At 42.5% G+C, this 23,844-nt stretch overlaps 2 protein-coding genes across 8 annotated transcripts in view; both read left to right on the plus strand.

The window, feature by feature from the left end:
- Nucleotides 1–4,942, plus strand: part of dnah10 (dynein axonemal heavy chain 10) — a 38,095-nt gene extending 33,153 nt beyond the window's left edge. Inside the window, exons 67-78 of the mRNA XM_034238404.1 lie at nucleotides 21–175; nucleotides 591–774; nucleotides 897–1,097; nucleotides 1,249–1,458; nucleotides 2,279–2,374; nucleotides 2,474–2,645; nucleotides 2,740–2,871; nucleotides 3,123–3,334; nucleotides 3,443–3,610; nucleotides 3,911–4,091; nucleotides 4,171–4,316; nucleotides 4,410–4,942. Coding sequence (XP_034094295.1) covers nucleotides 21–175; nucleotides 591–774; nucleotides 897–1,097; nucleotides 1,249–1,458; nucleotides 2,279–2,374; nucleotides 2,474–2,645; nucleotides 2,740–2,871; nucleotides 3,123–3,334; nucleotides 3,443–3,610; nucleotides 3,911–4,091; nucleotides 4,171–4,316; nucleotides 4,410–4,556 — 2,004 coding nt within the window. The 3' untranslated portion in view covers nucleotides 4,557–4,942. The remainder of the gene's footprint in view (nucleotides 1–20; nucleotides 176–590; nucleotides 775–896; nucleotides 1,098–1,248; nucleotides 1,459–2,278; nucleotides 2,375–2,473; nucleotides 2,646–2,739; nucleotides 2,872–3,122; nucleotides 3,335–3,442; nucleotides 3,611–3,910; nucleotides 4,092–4,170; nucleotides 4,317–4,409) is intronic.
- A 2,385-nt stretch (nucleotides 4,943–7,327) lies between these two features.
- Nucleotides 7,328–23,844, plus strand: part of emid1 (EMI domain containing 1) — a 59,235-nt gene continuing 42,718 nt past the window's right edge. For all 7 annotated transcript variants that reach the window (XR_004571284.1, XM_034238381.1, XM_034238380.1 and 4 more), the window contains exons 1-3: nucleotides 7,328–8,036; nucleotides 18,454–18,567; nucleotides 19,658–19,761. Coding sequence is in view for 6 of the 7 variants with exons in the window: in XM_034238381.1 (XP_034094272.1) it covers nucleotides 7,888–8,036; nucleotides 18,454–18,567; nucleotides 19,658–19,761 (367 nt within the window). In the remaining variant the exon portion in view is untranslated. The remainder of the gene's footprint in view (nucleotides 8,037–18,453; nucleotides 18,568–19,657; nucleotides 19,762–23,844) is intronic.

Below are 23,844 nucleotides of genomic sequence, written 5' to 3' on the forward strand. Positions count from 1 at the left end.
TAACTTTTTTCTCTCTTCAGTGGTATGACCTCGATGCACCAGAACAAGCTCCATACCCCATGAAATATCAGGAGAACCTTTCAGCCTTTCAGAAGCTGCTGTTGCTGCGCTGCTTCCGTGTTGATAGAGTCTACAGAGCTGGGACTGACTATGTCACTGTCACCATGGGCGAGAAGTGAGCCTGTTTCTATTCCAATATTGCAGTTACTGTATACATTATATCACTCTGTACACAATATATAGAGCGTATGTATATACAGTACACCACTGCGTTATTAGATGATGTTAACAGAAGATGTTAACAGAAGATATCCTTATTTACACAGACTGAAATCAAGCTCTGAGTTGAACTAGATGGGAGGTTGTGGCTCAGTGGGGAAGTGCGCTGAACTTTGAATCAGGGGATAGCAAGTTCGAGTCCCACTGCAGTCAGCATGTCGTTGTGTCCCTGGGCAAGGCACTTCACCCCAAATTGCCACTGTGGGGATTGCCTACAGTACTGAATGTATGTTAGTCGCTTTGGATAAAAGCGTCTAACAAGTGACATGTAATGTAACTACTTCCTCTTGTTCTGTTTTGTTTCTGCTCAGATATGTGCAGCCCCCTGTGATCAACTTTGATGCCATTCATGAACAAAGCACACCCTTCTCCCCCATTGTGTTCATCCTGAGCCCCGGCTCTGACCCAGCCACTGACCTCATGAAACTAGCAGAGAGGTCCGGCTTTGAAGGCAACAAGTTCAAGTTCCTTGCTATGGGCCAAGGCCAAGAGAAGGTACTGAATCCCAGTTGTTCATAGTCCAAAAGCTTTATGTGTGGTCAAGTCGTAGAAGTAGTCACACTAAGTAACAATAGTAAAGACATTGAGTGTCATTATCCTCTGTTCCTGTGATTAAGGTGGCACTGCAGTTGCTGGAGATGGCGGCGTCCCGGGGTCAGTGGCTGATGCTGCAGAACTGCCACCTGCTGGTTAAGTGGCTAAAGGATCTGGAGAAATCCTTAGAGATGATCTCCAAGCCCAACCCCAACTTCCGCCTGTGGGTCACCACTAACCCTATTACAGATTTCCCCATCGGCATCCTGCAAAAGTCTCTAAAGGTGAAACGCAATTTCTCTTTAGCTTCAGCAGTATTTTCAGTTAATTATTTTGGATTTGGCTTCGAAGACTGGGGTTTTGATGGTAGACATTTTGCAGAGTAACTTAAATAAGAATGTCTGTCTGTTAACATTTAATATTGTGTGTATGCAGGTGGTGACGGAGCCTCCTAATGGTCTGAAGCTGAACATGAGAGCCACATACTCTAAAATCTCCCGTGAGACCTTGGCGTCATGTCCTCACCCAGCCTTCCGCAGCCTGGTGTATGTGCTGGCCTTCTTCCACGCTGTGGTGCAAGAGAGGCGCAAGTACGGCAAGATTGGCTGGAACGTCCCCTACGACTTCAATGAGTCTGACTTCTCCGTAAGTGACGGTGTAGCCATTTGCAATTAGGGTTTTTGTTTGATTATTAGTCTCTATCTCGGTGGTTTGATATCAGTTGTATTTCACTTCTGAATGGTTCGAACAACTGTGTTTAAGTAAGTAAAGTGGAGGCGTGTGGCGCAGATGGATAGTGTGTTGGTGTTCGGATCTGGGGGTCACAGGTTCAAACCCCACTGCAGTCAGCATGTCGTTGTGTCCCTGGGCAAGACACTTCACCCCAAATTGCTCCTGTGGGGATTGCCCACAGTATGTCACATGGCAGGCAGTCGTCACATGAGTATGTAAGTCGCTTTGGATAAAAGCGTCTAACAAGTAACATGTAATGTAAAGTTTATTTATAAAGCGCTTTTCACAGACAAAGTCACAAAGTGCTTGACAAAATAATAATAATAATAATAATAATCGTACAATGATAAATGACCACACAAGCCACGTGTTAAGAAGTCCTAAAAGCACCAAAACATAATAAAAACACAATAATAACATAGTATAAAATAGAATAAAATCAAGCACACCGGTTACCCAAACGCCTGCCCAAACAGGAATGTCTTTAAATTAGTTTTAAAGGAGTCCGCAGACCGTAGATGAGCGGGCAGAGCGTTCCATAGCTTAGGAGCCACGGCCTCGAACGCTCGGTCTTAAGGTGGGTACGTGGGACAGACAGTAAATTGTGCATGTGTGACCTGAGTGGGCAGGCTGATGTATATGGGTGAATTAGGTCAGCCACATATGCAGGAGTCTGACCGTGCAATGCTCTGTAGGTGAAAGTGAGGATTTTGAACTGTATCCTATTTAACAGGTGAGTATGGAGATCCTGAACACCTACCTGACCAAAGCTCACAACCAAGAAGATAGCGATATCCCGTGGGGAAGTCTCAAATACCTTATTGGGGAGGTAAATCCAACTGCATTGTATTTTATTAGCATATACACATTATGTTTTATATTGCTGGTTGATGCTGTAAAGTAAGCACATCTGTAAAATGTTCGATAGGTGATGTATGGTGGGCGAGCCATCGATAGCTTTGACCGCAGGATCCTGACCGTCTACATGGACGAGTATCTTGGAGACTTCCTGTTCTACACCTTTCGGCAGTTCCACTTCTTCAGCAACAAGGACGTAACTTACAAGATCCCTCATAACGGGCCTGAGAGCTCATATACTGGTCAGTTGTTATGTTCCATTGTTATTTTCATTAATTTGCAATCTTTTACTTAAGAAAGTTGCTGTCATCACTCACAACTTTACCTTTGTTACAGATGAGATTGAGAACCTGCCGATGGCCAACACACCAGAAGTGTTGGGTCTGAATTCCAATGCAGAGATAGGATACTACACTCAGGCAGCGAAAGACATGTGGAGTCACCTAATAGACCTGCAGCCTCAGACAGGTGGGATCTGGCACCTTTAATCTCTCTTGCCAATTCATTGAATTCAAAGAAAGACATTGTTACGGTGCTTGCCTCCATATTGACTTTTCAGAAGATCATCCATGGAAGTAATATTAAAAAATGTTGGAAGTTAAAGATGTTCCATACTTTTACTGCTACTGTAAGGATGTTTACTTTACAATCTTCGCAACCGTGCTTCTACAGTAAGTGCTTTCTCTCTTAAGGCCTTTGAACGCTCTCTTTTGCCTCAGGTGACTCTGGTGGAGGCATCAGCAGGGATGAGTTTATCAGCCAGGTGGCCCAGGACATTCAGAACAAGCTGCCTCAGTTATACGACATAGACGTGATCTGTAAAAAGTTTGGCACGGACATATCACCGACCTCAGTGGTGCTGCTTCAAGAACTGGAGCGCTTCAACAAGCTAGTGGTCTGCATGCAGCGCTCTCTGTTCGAGCTGCAAAGGGTGAGGAGGAGAGGGAGGACAACAAGATATTGGGGAAACACACACTGATGTAACGTCTTTGTGCCTTTCATGGGTTTAGATTTGTTCTGATTGTCTTGTGTCGTCAAGGCTTTGTCTGGAGAGGTGGGTATGAGCAGCGAGTTGGATGAGGTCGCTCGGGCTCTTTTTAACGGCCACATCCCTGCTATCTGGAAGAAGTTGGCTCCTGACACTCTCAAGTCCCTCGGCAACTGGATGATCCATTTCAAGAGGCGGCATGAACAGTATAGCTACTGGGTAAGGAAGGACACACTATCACTGATCATATGTAGCCTTTGAATAACAACTTGAGAATGTCCATCTTATCTTATGTTATTCATGATGACACGGAGGTGCAGTGGATTAGTGCGTTGGTGTTCGGATCAGGGGAGCACAGGTTCAAACCCCACTGCAGTCAGCATGTCGTTGTGTCCCTGAGACACTTCACCCCAAATTGCTCCTGTGAGGATTGTCCACAGTATTGAGTATGTAAGTCGCTTTGGATAAAAGCGTCTAACAAGTAACATGTAATGTATCTGGGTATCTTGTGTCCACCAGGTGGAGAAGGGAGAGCCAAAGGTGATGTGGCTGTCTGGACTCCAGATCCCAGAGTCTTACCTAACTGCCCTGGTTCAAACCGCATGCAGGAAAAATGGTTGGCCTCTGGACCTTTCCACGCTGTACACAGAGGTCACTCAGTACCGCAGTGAGGACGAGATTAGTGACAAACCTGGACAGGGTAATTAAATATCTCTCACAGTTTGCTAAGTGATTATAAGGGATGAGGTGTAAGGGGCTCATGGTGTTTTTCCCTGCAGGTTGCTATGTGTCTGGCCTGTATCTAGAGGGAGCCGACTGGGACATGGAGAATGGCTGTCTGGTGAAGAGTCAACCAAAGGTTCTGGTTGTTGAACTTCCCATCCTCAAAGTCATCCCCATAGAAGCTAGTCGCCTGAGATTACAGGTGTGGACCAACAAAGGCCTCCAAACAGTACCTCACGATTTAGATTTCTTCCCCCTCTAACTCATGTGCATATCGGTGTGTTCTTTTCCACAGAATACATTACGGACACCAGTGTACACCACTTCTCTGCGCAGGAATGCAATGAGTGTGGGGTTGGTGTTTGAGGCAGACCTGTTCACCACCATGCACCTCTCCCACTGGGTGCTCCGGGGCGTCTGTCTATGCCTCAACTCTGACTGAAGATGGGCTTCATTGAGCTGTTCAGCTTTCACACAGTTTGTTCAGACATGCTGATTATTCAAAATTAATAGCAGCTTTCTTTAAGAGAACACACACTTTACCTTTAATTTATTGGAAAACAAATCAGTTATGAGAAAAGAGTTTTAAAAGTTGATCGATGCACAAAAGAAAACTACAATGTTGACTCGTATTTTTTTTACATGTTTGTATCACTAGATGGCGGCACACATCAGTACTGAGCTCTTCGCTCTGGGCAGTAGCAACAGGGATTTACTTTTGGCTGCTACAGTGCGCTAAAGTGCCAGCAGGCTATGGTGGCTCATCTTTCAGGCCTGCTAGTCTTTTACCTTTGTATTTATGAATAAATGTTTGCAAATAATTTAAAATCATGTCTATCTGTCTTTCTTGAACGAAATAACCAATACATCGGTCTATTCCTAAAAAGGACAGCTGAGCAGATGCTGGATGCCCTGCTGAGATTGTGAAGGGAACACAATCTGCTGCATACAGTGGAAAATGAACCATTGACCAAAGGCTGCTGAAGTTTTCCACTTTACCCAAGTAGCTTTTCAGCTGTTCTCTGCAGTAAAGGTAGCAGTGTGTGCTTTACTGTATATTTCAGATCTAGTGCAGCACTGAGTAATCGAGGCTGCTGAGGTCTGCATGCCAAAGCAGGTGAGAAATTAACTTCACAGAAAGGCAGATTTTATAAAGTTATAATGTGTGCACCATACATTTATGATCATGTAGCCTGAGCTGTGTATGTGCTGCTCTAATTATGGATATGCTGGTCAGACTCAACTGTGTCCTATAGACTGAAATCACCATAAGGCTGAAATCTGCAACATGGAAATGTGTGTTAACAATGAGGTTTCTTTATAAGAGGCCTTTCCTCATGACGTCACTGTCTTGCGTCTCATTACTGTATTATGTAGCCTTTAAGACCCCGCTCTGAATGGCTGGGGGTAAAGGTTAGACAGGCCCACTCTCAGCTCTTTACTGTGTGACTATCATAAAGAGTGAAGATTAGGACATGTTTATGACATAGGAAGGGAGGAATGTGTTTCCCTGTTGAAAAGAGGGAAATAATGGTATGTTGTTTAATGAACCTACACTTCATATGAGTAAGCAGATTATCATTAAGTGCTCAGACAATAATGCAGCTCTTTTTGAGGAAATTATGGAATCAGGAGTGAAACAATAATACGGGATAAAGGGAAAGGAATCCTCTCAATGGAAATGGCCCCCGTCCCTCTCCTCAGAGGTCAAAATTATTTTCAGCTGCTCGTGACTGGAGGGATTTACGTTTACCCTAAACTGCTGCAGTTCCTGTTGGCACTATTGCCTGAGCCAAGCGGCCTCATAACATACTGTGGGTGCCCTGAAACAAAAACTCTGACACATACCTTTCCAGCCCTCCCCCTCCCCCCCAATCCCTAACAGTTTCCGTTTATTGAGAGCAGGTGGGTTTACTCAATCCTATTTGAGGGCATGGATGTTTGCCACCTTCTTACTGTAGTATAGGGGGTGATTAGTGCCAGTCTGACTGACTCTGTGAGTGTCAAAGTGTTAACACCATCTCTCACGAGCTGAGAACATCCTCTAAACTACAGCCAGTGACAAAACTCTTTGCTGCATCTTTTGCAGCTGGCGGGACTTGCAGCTCCGCCCATGGGGCCCGAGAGGTGTAGTCACCCCCAACCGCAGATATACATCTTGGGCCCCAGTTTCTGGTTGCAGTGCCAGCCAGGTGTTTGGTTTGGAGCAGAGCCACAGCGTTTTGGTTACAGGCTGTTTTAAAACCTATGTCCCACATGTTTGGGTTGGTGGAGGTTACAGTAACCTCAACTATTCTCCTGCCACTGTCTATATGATGGCTTTTACAGAGGGGCTACAGACAACTGCTAAACACAACCATGGGGGGGGGGGGGGGACATCATGCAGATAGATGTGGAGATACTGTAGATGTATGGATGCATAGATAGATAGATACAAAAATACATGCAGTTGTTGATAGTAACTAAGTACATGTACTCAAGTATTTTTGCTTTAAGTAATTTTTTGATATATTTGTACTTAATTTGAGTATTTCCATTTGTTGCTTCTTTATACTTTTACGTCACTACGTTTCAGATGCAGATATTGTAGTTTTTACTCCTTTACAATTATGTAACTGTTTTTAACATTTACTTTGTAGGCCTAATTATAAAATATCTGATATGCTGATAGGGTATAATGCAGTACCATACTACACACAGCATTTAAAGTATCTACATTTGGACCACATTGACGAACTACAACACTAAAATGCTCTTCCATGTTTTAAAACAGCATAATATAATACTGTGAAAAGATTAAGAGAAACGAGTACTTTTAAAACTTGAAGTACATTTAGCAAAAAATGCTATGTAGCCTACTGATTAATCTTTAAATGGCCATTGTGCAGAATAAGAACTTTTGTGCTTTAATTACATTTTGATGCAAATACTTTTGTACTTTTACTTAGAACATTTGAAATCAGGACTTTTTTTTTTACTTAGGTAAAGGATCTGAGTACTTCTTCCAACACTGCATACATACACAAGGACAGTACATGATGTTGAAGCATGAACAATACTGTGATGAACCTTTTATAGGCGTTCAAATGTAACTATATAGTGTTTCAATAAGCCAGAACTAAGTAATCATTTATTTTGTATTCAGTTGTGTGTTCACCAAAAAACCGCTTACTCATCACCGGCACAGCTCCAGTGATTCCAGGAGAGCCTCGGACTGAGCAGCAGCAGCAGCAGCAGCAGCCCATAATTCATTTAAAGCAGAATAGGCTACAGTGCGTAATGCGCCGTCCCCTTGAGCACGCATTGTCCTGAGCTCTGGGAGAGGTTGAAACGGGGCAGGATAATAAAAAAATAAGCAGGCTGCGCTTTTAAAAGACCCGGGGAGACTATAAAAGTAGTTTCATGCCCGCTGCAGTGAAGGCTCGGCTCGATATGCGCAGACACACGGAGGTAGGCAGAGCAGATAGACAGCAACATACACACACGTAACACCCACATGTGGCTCACTGTCATAGTGCCTAAAGAGAAGCGTGAATTTATGGGGCAGTCATTTTCTTTCTTATGGTTTTTTGCAGCGAAACCAGAGTCAGGCAGTGTTTTAGTAAACTGCATGTTTTCCACTTTAGTGAATAGGATGCTCGTCTTCTCCAGCCAACCCGGGGCTGTTTGACACATTTCCGCCACCGAGCTGGATCCACTAACCGGTGTGTTTTCTTACCGGGGGAAGCTGGGCTCATTTCAACTTTTCTGGCTGTACCTTTGATGCCACGGAAATGGAGAGCGTGTCCTCGCTTTGTAGTAAAAGTTTGCCTTGGACGCTGCTGGTCCTCGCGCTGAGCTCTGTGTCTGTGCACGCGACCTGGAAGACCGGGCTGTACAAAACCTACTCAGCCTCCTCAGCCTCCTCAGTGTACCAGAAAAGGTAAGGAGAGCATCCACTTTACTGTCTCTTTATATTGTGATAATACATACACTCAGTGGTAAGTAACTATATACTCAAGTACTGAACAATTGTTAGGCACTTGTACTTGAGTATTTCCATTTTATGTTACTTTGTACTTCCACTGGATTCAAATTACATGGTACCCTGAAGTAGCCTAAATGAAGTACTTAAAATGAGTTCCACCTTTACCAGCTTGATAAAAACATCAATGAACCAAACATATTATGATTGTGAAATGAGCCAATCTGCATAATGAGTACTTTAAGTATATTTAGATGCCAATACGTTTGTACTTTTACTTGAGTAACATTTTGCAGGACTTTTACTTGAAGAGTATTCCTACACTTTAGTATTTCTAATTTATCTGAAGTACAATAACTGAGTACTTCGACCTCTGCAAACACTGAACACTAATCTGGTTTTCAGCTAATCCTAATTTACAAATGTAAACATACACTTTACTATGTGCATGTTTACTTTAACTTCCCTATGTTCATTTACATATTTTTTTATTGTATTCTAAAATGGATCATCTGTTAAGAAAATCCCATTTCCACCTGGGGATATCTCTTTTGCATATGTTTTTTTGATCCTATGGTAATCCTCAATTGTGTTGATACATGTACACATAACCATTTCTTTCCTCTACATCTTGTTTTTAAACCTCACTTTTTGTATCCTCTTGTCAATGAGTGCAGAGCTACTCCCATCTCCACCCATCTCCCAGGTCCCTTTGTCTTCCTGACAGTTGGTTTCCTTTTTCCTGTGCCGGCGGCCCACATTGCTCTGCTGCCTCCGGTCCTCATTGTTGTCCACACCCTCTTTACGTGGTTGTCTCTCCAGTGTTGTGTTGTCTGCTGAGTCAGCATCAATGACTCCATCATCTGCTTCTTCTCAGCTGTCAGGGTTCTCTTCAAAGCATCACCTTTAGTCCTCACATCTGTCCCCGTAAAAACCTGCTCGGATGTTGATCCCAGCCGTGAGGACAGGATGCATCATGAATACGTTATATAGACAGTGAATAGGAGAGTGAGGACCTTTATGCGTGTAATAAAGTGCACAGCATTGATAGTTTAAAAAAAGGTTGTTGAATAAAAACGGGGGATGAGATGGTGAAATGATTGAGTTAGGTTGTTTCTGACCAGGAGTAAGACTGAACACAGACCTTAACTCAGCTCAGAGACAGGGATGGGAGAGTTACTTTAAAATGTAATCCGTTACAATTACTACCTGTAAAATAAATGTAATCAGTAACCTCATCTGAGTATCGAAATATAAAAGTAATGATTACTTTCTGTTACTTTTGGATCACCTTAATATCAAATGCAATGAAACTAAATACAAAAGAAAGGAAATATCGATAATATGTTTTTACTGAAGCCTATTATGTAAGACAACAGAACAATGTAACCTCAGAAAATAAGAAACCAAGATATTTACTATAAAAAGTAGGAGTATAGATTCACTCTTAAAGTATTCGCCTACAGAACAGTACAGAAGAAATCTGCTCCTTTTACAACAAACACAAATATGCTATTTTTTGTTATTTAGTATTATTGTATCCTGCTAGTAATCCCCATTTTTAGAAATCTAACTGTAATCTGATTATGTCTTATTTTAATGTTACTATAAGGGAATACAGTTACCATTATTTTTTTATCCTGATTACGTAATCCTATTGCAATTAATCAGTTACTCCCCAAGCCTGGAGACCAGCAGTGATGAGAGGACTTTTCTCATTTTACAAATATTTATCCTATCAGGTTGAGAGTGTGTGTGGGCTGTGTCCGGAGGCTGAAACCCTTCCTCTCTCTGATCAGACCCCCTGTGGGTGTGTCCAGGTGGCTCTCAGCGCCCCACAGCGCCCCACAGCGCCCCACAGCCTCGCTCCACTGGATCGCCCCCCCGCTCAGATCCCCTGTCACTCACTGCTGGCGGATTGTGGACATGTTTACTAAACACAAGCAGCTGGGACTCCACCGCATCTGGGCCCGTTCTGGGAGGGAGGGAGGGAGGGATGAGGTTACAGTGGGTCTGCTGCTGTTTGTAATGGGCAAGTGAAAGGAATGTCAGGATAGACAGAGATGAAGCTGTTGATGATGTGAGTCTTTGGATGCAGAGAGGTCGGCGGGTTTATGTGACATCGGAGGACTCACCTGCCCTTTGAACGCTGCAGTTTGTGACAACAAAGCCAAACAGTGGCAGTGGGATATCAGAAAGCGAGAGGCTCTTATGGGCATTAGCAACTTGACATTGAATGACAGAAACTTAACAAGTCTTCGGTTCAGGCACTTCAAAAGGAAATAGATATATATTTCTAGGATTCTGTCACAGTAAAACCTTCTCTTAGATGTCCTCGCGCAGCAGCCCTGTCCTCACACAGTGATTATCTAAATCAAAGGGGATTAACAACTCTTGAGTAATTTCACACTCGCTCTGCGGAGGAGCTGATAAAGTGTTCGTTCACCCTTGTCAGTCTTAACGTCTATATGAGCTCAGCACACTGAGGGGGTTATGCAGGAAGCTGCTTTCTTACTTCTTGTCTGGCCCATTTCTTTATCCTCCCTCGGAGGACTTGTCATGGTCTGACAGGCAGTCTGAGCCTGTGGCCGCCCTCATTCCTCAGCCATCTTAACCATAGCCACCTTTTCTTTAGCATGGGAATGAAGATGACAGAGATTCCAGTGAGCTGAGCACTGTGTGGCTTAAAGCAGAATGGCTTTAGGTTTTAAATAACTTCAAATAATGTATGAGCTTAGGAACAATATTTCATGGGTATTAGGAAGCCGTTTCCAATTGAGAAACTCAATGTAATCACTGGTGGCAGTACATTATTCAGGGTCCTTCTCAGGGAGGGAGACTAGAGGTTCTGCAGCAATTGGTTGATAAATGGTCGCTTTCTAAGCAAAGTTACTCTCTTCTACTTCTCAAATGTGAGGGTTTGCTGTTTTTCTCAGTTCTATTTCATTATAAATACCCACACTCTATGTTGTATACGAGACCTTTGTGGGAATTTCACACTATTTTCTTACTTCCTATGCAGTGAATCAAAGGATAATTAAATGAAATAACATATACATTGGTAGTCATTCAATTAGTCAGTTTAAGTTTTACATATTTTAAGAACAAAACCGCAAAAGACATCAAAAAGCAACACATCCTCACTCCCAGGTCGGCCTATGTTGACGTTATGTCAAGTCCTGTGTCGGCTTTTTCCAACGCAAGGGGGGGGGCCTTAGCGTCCATTTTCAACGCAAGAGGGGGGCCCTTAGCGTCCATTTTCAGCTTTCCGGGATGTCCATATGCTTCTATGGACGCTCATCGAAGCACGGCGTTCGTTTGTGTCGGCTGCCCTTAAAGGCAATGTGAGCGTCCATTCTCATTGGATAACGGAGAATTGTACACCCGGAAGTAAGTATTCCCCTTACTGTCGATTGAGTTTACAGTGATATCTGCACTACTCATCGACTAAAAAACACCAGATTATCCTTGTTAATTACACAACATTGATTGGTTTAAATTGTGTGCAATGCTTTTGTATTTTTCCCCTTCGATTCGGAGAAACAAATATTTTTTCGGAGTAAAGGATGGCAGAAGACACTACACTACCCAGAATCCCCAGCTATCGTTTGGACTACACCATGTGCTCTGTTTGACGTCACGTGATCTTCAAATTTCTCCCTGCAGAAAAAAAAACATGGCCGAACTTCGTTTTATTCTCGGTGTAAAATGCCTATTTTAAAGTTAGTTTGGCCATTAAAATGCGTTTTGATGTCATTTGATGCGAGAAATATGAGTTGTTATTTCAGATTATGTGTGCAGCGGATGTACATGATCTTTAGTTTGCTAGTTATTACGAAGATTACTTCAGGAAGTTTTCATTGTTACCAAGGTGGTTGCTAGGGACGCTGCTATCGATATTAATTCTGTTATGTTGTGTAACTGTTTAATGGTGTTATCTTTATTGCTACCCCCTTCCCCGTCAATGTATAGTGTTGGTCCACAGCGCAAACATATTAGTTTAACAAACTCCGCATCTAAAGATACGTTATTTTCCCCTGTGCAATTCCAGTCTCACATCTCACAGCACATCGTCATTAACAAATACCGGAAACAGACCGAAAACATTTTTTAAAAATAAAATCATACTTTATTCCGAGTGTGCTTGCTTTTCTCTTTGAAAGTCATCACATAACGGCATTGTAATACACGGTTCGGCTGCATTAAATATTACATATCTGCCGTAGTTCTGTATTTATAGAGCCCTGATGAGAAGACTTCTAGACAAACATGAGGAACTGAAAACGTGACGTGGATCATAAATATATCAGCAGTTAAACAACATCTTACATTTCTTTTCACACAATACGTCTCGTTGCAGTATCAACACTAATTCGGCTGACTTTTATATTTGATCCAATTGGTAGATATGCTGTATTTACACCATAAAGGTGCACAGCTGATATAAAGGGACACCTAGTGGTTAAAGCATGTTATTGAATTTCATTATTTTTATTTTTATTATTAGATATTAATAGGATCCCTATAAAGTATATTCATTACTCGTTATTCTCTACTAATAGTTAATTAAAGACTGTATATAATGACTATTTTGCACATCCCTTTCAAGATTTCAAGATTTTCTAAGGTTTATTGACATATCATATAGGCCTACACAACTATGGTGTAGTTCTGCATTGAATGAAAAACTTGGGTCGCAGGTTCCTCAATATTGCATTACAAGACATCTATCAATATTTGTGCGTACCTCCAGCAATGTTAACTATGTTGAAGCACTTATTTTAACTGATATTATACATAATGTATTATACTCTTATAAGATGTATGTAGATATTTCATCTCCGATCATCTCCGAATTGTTGAATATAAAACACAGAATTTGTGTGATTATACTAAATGATTTACAAATGAACACCACTGCATATTTAACTGTTACACATGCTGATGTAACGCAAATGTTCCAACTTGGGATCAATAAAGTATATCTTATCTTAAGCTGAACGATGGCTACTGCCATATTTGCAAAATGTGCCTCTGAACCTTGACAAGTGCATGTTTCAGGCTTATCAATTAATGTAATGTAATGTTATCAATTAACAACAGGGGTCACAAACATAAGACCAGCTGTTAAATAAAGCTCTTCTGACCTTAGCTGGCATGTGTGTATATATATTAATGCTGCCCATTATGGGCACAAGCAATTTTCACCCATTTATTAATTATATGTTTTAAATGTGTGTTTCCTATCCCCTAAACCTCCAGGGATGTACACAGTTTAATACTGGCAACTTCTTATTATGGGAAATACGAAAACGTCTTTTAAAACTACAACTCCCAGTAGAGACGTCACGTGCCATAGTCATAGATAGAGAACATGTTGCGAAACAGAATAGCCAGCATGTGTAGTTCTGGGGACGGGGTGGGGGAGGGGGGGGACGCGGTGGTCCCGTTCAAATCCAGTTTTGGACATTCTGCCGTTCGAGGCTCAGCGTAACCCTCGGAGCACACTCTCCAATCACAGAGCTTGAGGACTATCACGGGGTTTGTCAAACAGAGCACATGGTGTAGTCCAAACGATAGCTGGGGATTCTGGGTAGTGTAGTGTCTTCTGCCATCCTTTACTCCGAAAAAATATTTGTTTCTCCGAATCGAAGGGGAAAAATACAAAAGCATTGCACACAATTTAAACCAATCAATGTTGTGTAATTAACAAGGATAATCTGGTGTTTTTTAGTCGATGAGTAGTGCAGATATCACTGTAAAATCAATCGTCAGTAAGGGGAATACTTACTTCCGGGTGTACAATTCTCCGTTATCCAATGAGAATGGACGCTCACATTGCCTTTAAGGGCAGCCGACACAAACGAATGCCGTGCTTCCATGAGCGTCCATAGAAGCATATGGACATCCCGGAAAGCTGAAAATGGACGCTAAGGCCCCCCCCCCCCCCCCCCTTGCGTTGGAAAAAGCCGACACAGGACTTGACATAACGTCAACATAGGCCGACCTGGGAGTGAGGATGTGTTGCAAAAAGACACCACCATAAACCATTAATCGATTGAGCAGGAACATAACTCACACACTGATAATAACAGTAAACCCCAAAACAGTGCCCGATTACAGATTGTAGAGTGCATGTGAACATCCATAATGTGTCTCGGCTCAGCTCCACATGAGGGTACATTAATGATCAGGACGTATGAAGTCATAGTGTGATAAACGTGAATGCTGAGAGGAATTCCCTTTGTACCTCCAGCCTGAAACACTTAAAGATGCACACAGCCGTTACACACAGAGACACACTTAGAGCTCACAGGTGTGCAGACCTGAAGCAGACAAAGACAAATGGGAGTTTTCCTCGTTCCTCTGAGGCGGCTGCGAGCGTCTCTGACCTGCTTTGATCCTCTTCACTGTCCCGTGCACATGGAAAACACAAGGCAGCTTTCAAACTGATCACACACCAGCCTTAATATCCTCTATTAACTACATTTAATTTTACATTGGCTACTGTTTTTTAATGTCCCCCCATAGAAGCTGCAGATTATGACTTGAGGAATGTCTTATCCCTCTTTTGTCTTCATTGATCTTCTTGTGCTCTCCATTTCTCTCTTTGTCATTCGTTGTTGCACCAAATTCATCGTATGCCTCCTCTGACACCAACAGGGCTTCCTAAAATAAGATTTACTTTATTGATCCCAATTTGGGATTTGTTTCGTCACAGCAGAATGTTAAAACAAGGCATTGCACATAATGTGAAAATTGGAAGAGTAGGAAATAAACAAACGTAAAATATAAACATCTCAACATAAAAAATAAAACAGGACTAAAAAGTAAACTAGAGGCAAAATTACAGCTAATAAAATGTTAAATTAAAGGAGAGGATAATTGTCTTTCCTCTCATTTCCCTGTTCCCATCGGAAGCATCCTTACATGACCTTTAGATAAAGTAACCTTTGTCTCCTCTCCTCCTCTCTCCTCCTCCCCTCTCCTCTCTCCTCTCCTCTCCTCACCTCCTCTCCTCTGTCTGGCCTTTTGCCACGTCTGTCTTTTGTCCTTTGTCCTCTTCAAGGTTTTTTTTCCCCACAGACAGAAATCTAGAGAAATTCCTTTTGATTTCCATCCCTGCTGCATTTCAAACATATCTCTGAGTGTTCTTCCTCCCACAGTACTTAAATGAAAAAGGGAGTTACTGGGAAATGTTTCAACGAACAGCGTTCCCTCATCAACAATCTTCTCAGTTCACACGGATAAACTCCCCACATCGCTGCAGAAAGTGCATAACCTCACAAGTAATGACAATGCATACTGCTTACAAGGCCAAATTATGGCAACTCAGATGTAGCGTTATACTTTATAGATATGTATGTGGGTTTTCTGTCAGCATTCACATTTACTTAGGGTTCAGCACATTTGTATTCCCCTCAACAGTTCCTACTGTCTTGGCGTCTGTATGTCAGGGGACAGATGGGACCAAGCTGTGATTTTTCCGTCCTTTAAAGATTGTGGATTTCTTTCATAACTGTTGGCTGTGGCTGTGTGCGACTGTGAGAGGTTTCTGATGATTTTTTTAGCTTTGGCCCGGCGTTCAGAGTCTGCCATGTGTGCTTAGAGACCTGATACTCTCTGAGGGCCTGCTTGGTGCTGTTGCCAGTGAAACAGCATGGTGCTGGTGGGTTTCACACTTCAGAACACAAGAACACCTCCACTAAGAGGAAGGTGTTGACTATGAAACATTTAAGAGGGAAAGACATCAAGCACCTGTGTATGAACAAAGCCAGACCAAATGTAATGGACCTCTTTATAATGAAACAAAAAGAGGGATTTGCTGTAGGGCATGCACTGTAAGTAAGACACATTTCAATATGTACTCTTTGACATCACAGAGATAATGATGTTACCTGTATCCAGCTAATACAGTTATCTTTAGGCGTCTCCATCCTCTCCGCTGCCTTGCACTCATTATATATTGTGTAAATCAGTTATGTAGGTAATGCAGGTATTCGTTTTCAAGCCACTTGGGAGATTGTTAACTCTGTTTTGCCAACTTTTTTTGTTATTTCATCCACTAAAGTAGCAGCTGTTGGCATTTCCTCTCTAGTAATTGCATAAATGCAATCCAAAGAGAAAGGGGAGACCATAAACCCCCCCCCCCCACTTCCCTCCTCGTACCCCCTGGTGACAATATTAGCTGTTCCCAGGTGAAGCCTCTTCCTAGCCTGGGAAGCTCAGATGTTTATCTGTCCTGGAGGATAAATTGTGGGGAGGGGTTGGGCTTACCCCCCCCTCCCGTTACTCCCTGCTCTACCTGACCACAGCTCCTTCAATGTCTGACATTTTTCACCGATGATTATAACGACTTTTTGTGGACACAGGAAAGCAATCATAGGGTAATCATACAGATCCGTTTTCATTTTTGCATTCTTAAGGCTGACGGATAAACTTAGTAAGAAACATTGAAGATGAGGCTGTATCTAAATAACTTATAGCAGATTATTCCCTACAGTCTTTACGAGAGAAGCTTAAGATTTACTCAACACTGTTTCTTACTATCTTTGCTTTCCATATAACGCTTTTTAGGTTGATCTGGTGAACTTTTTTTCAAATTGGCATTATTCTCAAGGCCAAACGATTATTACATGTATGGAGAAACCTCAAGTGTAATCAAAACTCCAGACAGAACTAAAGCAGAGGGTCTCATCAAAGGAAATACCTGCAGCAGTGTTCAGACATTTCTCAGAGGTGCTCCTGCTCGTGGGCTCAGGTCTGTGTGTGCGGCCACCACAACATGTGGGGATTGTTAATGGGAGCTGGTTCAGGGCTGCTTCGCATCCTCCGCCCTCGGCAGTTTCCTTTAGTGTAAACCGTCCCTCACACACACAAACATATGGTCTCATATATTGACAAACAGACTTTGGTGGGAACACACTTCCACACTTGCAAACATGTTGGCAGCAGAACACACAAAGTGTAGTTTTGTGCCGAGAGCCACACAGTCTCCTTTGTGGTTTCTACATACAGTAGAGCCCCCTTTATATACATCTATTGATTGTGTAAACACAGGCTATAATAGTTGTTGTCCTCGTTTCTCCTCCAGCTGTAGCCATGTGAAGGTAATCTGGGTATTTGTTAATTCAATAATAGTAACATATGGCAGCTCAAACAGCCTCAGTGTGTTTTCCATACATTAAGCAGAGAAATCCCCTTTGGTGTTTTGTTGAAATGATAAGTAGGGGGATGAAACTGGCCTCTCAAGATAAACTTCTCTCATAAACGACTCTCGATGCCCCGCAGGAACACATATCTGCCCCTCTTACAGGGGTAGCCGGTTAGCTCTCAAATAAATCAACGTTAATTATAAAAACATGATTTGGCTCTTCTAGTCTAACGATGGCATTGAAAAGTATATCATTGTTCTCCTGGAAGCCTATGAAATAACTTGGAGGAGAATGTAAGTGAATGCACTTGACTCAGCCTGCTCTCAAACCCTCCTCAATATCAGATCTTATCTTCTGACCTTGATATCATCTCTGTACCGCCTAATACCCGGGTTTCTTTTTTTGTTGTGATCGCATTTTTTAAATGTATTAAACAAATGGTACAATCAATAACATAAAATGCAATGCAGCACAAAAACAGCACAAAACTAAAGAAAGAAACAAAACCCAGTGACGTCCCTCCCCACCCACCCCCCACCCACCCATCCAGATCCCCATTAGATAGTTATCCTAATATGCTTTTGAGGTTCACAATGAGCGAAGTCCACATCTCTATTGTAGACTCCTTTGCCCCATGTACCCGGGCTGTCGATATTTCTAGATACGATATGTCTAGATATGTTAGAACCCAGACCTTACGTGAGAGGTTTCCACCGAGTCGCAACCAATTTTTTTAAAACCCGGGTTTCTTAAGAGCCTGAGTGAATCCTGATACAGGGTTTTCCAAAGCCTCCTTTTAAGGAGCGGATTTATGACCAAGAATGAACCTGTGTGAAAGACTTTAATCTCCGTATGGGACCTCGTCTTGCACTTTATTTCATCCTAAAACTACTTTACCTCCTCTGAGAGCAAACGGATGTCATTGATAGGAGAGAGACAGTAAAAGAGTAAATACAGCCCACAATGCACTCCTGCAAATGTTGTTACTGATTAAAACTGTGTGAAGAGGTTTCAAAACAAAGTGTGGGGGAAGAGAGGAGCGAATCTCATCCCTCGGGAAAGACAATATACTGAATGTGCCGGCATGGCTTATTGTCTTTTGTGAGCATGCTATAGTGTGTGTGCACTTGTTTGAAGGTGTTTTTACTATATAAGCCATTCTTTTCTTCAAATAACAGCTGTTTGATGATGTCATTCACTCTTTCTCGTCCTCCCTTCAGGAACTGGTGTCCTCACACGGTCACTAAGACAGTGACCTGCCAGGTGCAGAATGGGACCGTGCTGCAGCGGGTGTACCAGACGTGCCGCTGGCCGCAGGGATGTACTGGAGGAAGGTGAGAAGACTGCCCTAAAGAAGAACTCACCTTACAATGCTTAGAACAACTCATGGGGAAGTGCAGTTTGAACATTGTTAAGATTTTAACTATTGAGGAGTTCAGAAGCAGAAAAACGTTTTTGTTTTTGAAGATCATGTTATTTTTCGTCTGTAAAACCCAGAGGCTTATTTTAGCTTCTTGTTCAAGTTGTGTTTTTTAGCCCATACTTAGGCAGCAAGTTGGAAAACCCTTTGCGCAGATTTGCTAGGTCGGAGATATAAGGATTTTGTACCTTGACGTTCAACTACTTGCTGCAATATTTCAAACTAATCTGCTGTCAAGAGATGCCGTAATCAACTATTGTCTTGCTTAACACATCGCATTCCTTGTTCATACTCTATAACAAAAGTTATCTTGTGTTTTGCCAGGTCAAAGCGAAGCTGCAGCAGCAGGAGATTGGTTTGCAGTTAGGGTTAGGCTAGGGTTAGCAGTAACTTAATACAGCATTTTATCCAGCAATAACGTCACAAAAACCTCATACTCCTAATATTCCTAGTATTAATAAGATGTGAATATTGCAACAAATGTATTAGTGGGATATATGCTCAATTTAATGTGTGTTATTTGCTCTTAGAGTGATACAAACAGTAGAAGATAGTGACTAACAGTCATTATTTAAATGAAATACTTTTGAGTATTTATTTTTAAAGATCATGGTTTTCTTGTTTCTTCACACTCTTCTGACAGTGAGTGATTCATATGTCACTCAGGAGGAAATCTATTGTTAGAAATGCCAATGTCTCAACAATAGATCAGAATGCAACGCAGCTGCACCACATGTTATGTTCTGGGTACACCATGTTTCAATGTGGTACACCTGTTCCTCTGGGTAGAAAAAAGGCATTATGGGAAATATAGGAAATCAAAAATGTAGCGATATGGAGATACTAAAGACTAAAAGACTAAAGTGCACCAGTTATACATGAAAAAAACATACATTTTTATTTTAACACAAAGTTACCAGATCACACACCCGAGTTTACACACAGACATCTATCGTAACCTGTGTTTGTGTGTGATTGCTTTTTATTTTGTGTGTGTATTTCAGCTACAGGACCGTGGTCAGACCTTCCTATAAAGTGGTATATCGCACTGTGACCTCTCTGGAGTGGAAATGCTGTCCAGGATTCAGCGGCGCGGCCTGTGGAGAAGGTAAGTGGAGACAGAAGGACTCGTGCACATTATTTAAACAGCAGCAGAAAGTAATGAACAACAGTCGGGGCCCTTGGGAGGGGGCCAACATCACATTATTATTGCGTCTATGTTTCCTCTTATTATCATTCTTCATCTCTTCAAGCTTACCCACATTTCACCATGTGCATCCTTCTGTTGTGCATTGCTGCCTTATAGCAGTGATTTCCATTAGGCTTACATAATGCAACTTCTGTCATCTAAATACACCTAAGAAATAAGATCCTTTAGGTGCTCCAGGGTGAGGCCTCCACTTTATTAATCAGTTTAAATGTGTCCATTGTTCTTCGAGGTGGACTTTGTGTGTGTGTGGTTTTGAGTTTTAAGGTCCAGCTGGAACCAAGTCTTCATGCTCTTAAAGTGCCAATCTAGCACTGCTGTTTTCATTTTTCAACTACAGTAGCTGCCTGCCACACACACACACACACACACACACACACACACACACACACACACACACACACACACACACACACACACACACACACACACACACACACACACACACACACACACACACACACACACCACACACACACACACACACACACACACACACACACACACACACACACACACACCAGTGCATAGTGACTTCCCCTGGCACTGGCCCCTGTGTCGCTGCAGTCTGGGGAGTAGGGTGGAGGGACCCAGGACGTGACTGGGTGTAACATAAATCGTCAGTCTTTGCCCCACAAAGGACAATAAATGTTTACAGTGGTTAGAGTGGTCGCTTTTCTGTGGTGCTGAAGGCGGGGGCTGTTTTTTCTGCTTTTACGCCACCACTCCCAGGTTGTAACTACTGTAAGAGCAACTCTCACCCCTGCACTTCAGAACTGGCTGAATGTCCTGCTTGTTTTAGATCTCTCCTACTTTCAAAGTCAAAGAACACACTGAGAGTCAGACAGCCCAGACTTTACTTAACAAAAGCAGAGGAACACACAGTCAAACATGGAGGAAATTATCCAATTAAGTTGTTGCTACAGGAGATTCCCCTCCGGTTGTCATGGCGGTAGGGGGCTGTCGAGCCAGCGGGGGTGCTGGGATTAGCCACTTATCTGAGCGTCGTTCCGGGTGGCTCAGATCACAGGCAGCACTGAGTGGAAGTGACAGGTCCCATTCACGGGGCCTTTACTCCCCGGCACCATGGATGCTCACCAGGGCCATGGGCGCTTTGTTCTGCTCCTGCCGCATGAGCAGAACCTCTTGCCAGCGCAGAACCTGATACTGCTGTCTGCCTCATTTGTCGCTTTAAGGTGAAATAATAGCTTGCCACACGGGCAAAACTTGAGAACGGATTGAGCTTAAATCTGTTGCCATAGTATTGCCAAGTGAAGTTAAAGCTGCACTCGTAGTTCAGTGAGGACAAGTTTCAAATCCAGGCCCATACCTGTTTATGGCTGCCTCTGCAAATCTCTACGCATTTCTTTGTGTATTTCAAGACGGCTTTGAGAACTTGTTTGACCTTGATTGAGGCTGAATTAAAAAGGCTCGGTACAAAAAGAAGCTGTGCTATGAAAAAGATCAAACAACTATCCTCCTTTTGGAAGTCTAATGTCTAGGCCAGACATTAAAAACAAAGTGCTTTTGATCTCATACATTTTATAAATATCGAACACCGGATACATATATCTTTAAAGATAATTTGGATTGCCAGTGTTGTTTGTATACCTGTGCTCCCATCATCCCTTTCCTTCTGCTTGTCTGCTTTTCACAGACTGTGGAAAATGTGTATGATCTGCTCATATACTCGTGATGCCGTGCTTTTAATTCCAACCTTCTCTCAATAGGCCAACCCAAAAGCCCCTGGCCACGTCTGACTCCCAAGGCCCTTCTGCATTACAGCAGATATCAACAATGTCCATACCGGCAGAACTCTGGGGCTGCTCTACGGTGCAAGAGGGGAACACAAATGCGTTTAAGCCAATGATATGGCCATATTTTCAATTGAGATGAGAGTTGTTTTCTCTTGTGTCCCTCTGTTCTCACCCTTCCACCTGCCAGCCGATAGGTCAACATTATGTAAATCAACAAGTCCAGTCTGAAGATAACGTGTCTTTGTTTAAGTTATCGTTTTTATGTGTTTCCAAAGAGGCAGGCTGAAGAGATAAATAAAAGAACTCTATGGGAAGAAATCACGCCATGCTGTCATACAGAGGACTGTGAGGCTTTTTGACCTATCATGCTCATAAGGCTCCAAAAGCAAAACATTACATCACACTCAGGCTGATAAACAAACCGTCAGAGTCCGAGCGGAGTAAGATAACACCGCATCAGGGAGGCACTTTTCACATTCGCTCTCCATTTCTTATTTACTCACCCCAACCTTAGGACTTGGCTTGAATTCCAGGCCAATGCTGTAATTACTAGGTCCTAATTGTTTTCTATGAGTTTGGGGAGATATTGTCTTACTTGTGGATCTGGAACACAATGGTCTTTATCTTTGATTGAGCCTGAGAAGGAAAAAAAAAGGTTAAGTATTTGCAGATGGAGGCACTTTCATAGCTTGCCAGGAGCAGGGATTTAATGTATGCCTGGTTGGCTTTGGTGTTCCAAGTAAGTAGATGCTTGTTTTCAAATGCATGGGATATCCCAACTCGTGCTTCATCAAACACAAATATCTAAATTACACCTCATTTAGCAGCAATTTCGTGATATCAGAATATCAAATGTAACCCACAAAGCATCATTATTAAATTAGAGCTGTCTCTCAAAGGCTCTGATACAGATTGCTTAAACATACAGTACAGCAGTGAAAGATGATTGCACGCTAAGCAGTCGTGGAAAACTGTGAAATTGATAGGTATTCTGGACTTTTGCCCTCTTCCGTTTTGATAGAGACAACAGTTTATATCCGCGCGTTGATTTATGACAGAACAAAACTTAAAAGAAATATGGCTGCAGTTTATCACAGGAGGGGGCCGGCATGCAGGAAAACATATGGGGGGAACGTAGACTTGAATTAGCATGGCTGTCAAAGCTCTGCCGCGGGGGGAGGGGGGGTCCCCATCAAGCCATATTTTACAGCCAAGCGGAGGCTGCGGTTTTTTGGGTCGCTATTACGGTATGGCTGGGAGGCGCGCTGTCTGTAATAAGCTGCAGAAATGTAATCTGTGTTTTCACAGCTCAGCGCGGCTTATCACAGGCCTGCACGCTAAACCCCGCGCTTTAAACATCAGCCGGCTGCAGCTTGCCATTAGCCAAAGGAAGAGTGGGAGTGCGTGGACGACGGTATATGTGTCTGTCTGACTGCCAGAGCGAATGTGTGGGTGGGAGAGCGAGGTGTGGAGGATTTGTACTGTGAGGGATGCAGCTGTTTGGTGTGATTAGCTGCTTTAATGGCAGCAGGCTTTAGTAGCAGTGAGTGGGGCGACCCCAGCCCGAGGTCAGAGGGGAGCGAGCTGAACGAGAGCAGGTGACCCCCACTCCCACTCCTCTCAGACCACACAGTGAAGCAAAACAAGGAGGCACCTTTTCATTTAGCCTTCTCTTGGTCACATTCCTAGATTCCCCTGTGTTTGCTTTAGCAGGTGTTCAATATTTATTGATTTATGAGTTTATTCCACTCATAGCAAGTGTTATAAAACAAAACATGTACACTTTAAGCAGTTTACAGCCTATGGAAAGGAGCAGGGAGAAGAAAGTCTTATTTAACCTGTCCCTTACTAAAAAAAATGGATGGTCTGTCAATCACAGCTGCTTACAAATACTTACAGTAGCATGAAACCAAAAACACAATCAAAAGTCAACACAACAATCTACTATCAGCAAAACATGTTACCTGACATCTTTATGCTGTCTTAATATTCTTTCCTTATACATTTGTCTTAAACCTAAAGATGTTCATACAGCCCTTTAAATCATTTGGTAAAGAATTCCTCAGTTTAACACCAACTACAGAAATACACAAACTGATGTTACTGAAATTAATTCACAAAAAACACATTTGATGAAAGATATCAGCTGATTATTTAAGCCCCTTATTACAAGAAATCCACAATGAAACATAAGAGGCATACATTCAGCAGGCAGGCTGTAGCAGAA

The sequence above is a fragment of the Gymnodraco acuticeps genome, unplaced genomic scaffold (assembly GCF_902827175.1).
Source record: "Gymnodraco acuticeps unplaced genomic scaffold, fGymAcu1.1, whole genome shotgun sequence".
In the NCBI taxonomy this organism is placed as follows: domain Eukaryota; kingdom Metazoa; phylum Chordata; class Actinopteri; order Perciformes; family Bathydraconidae; genus Gymnodraco; species Gymnodraco acuticeps.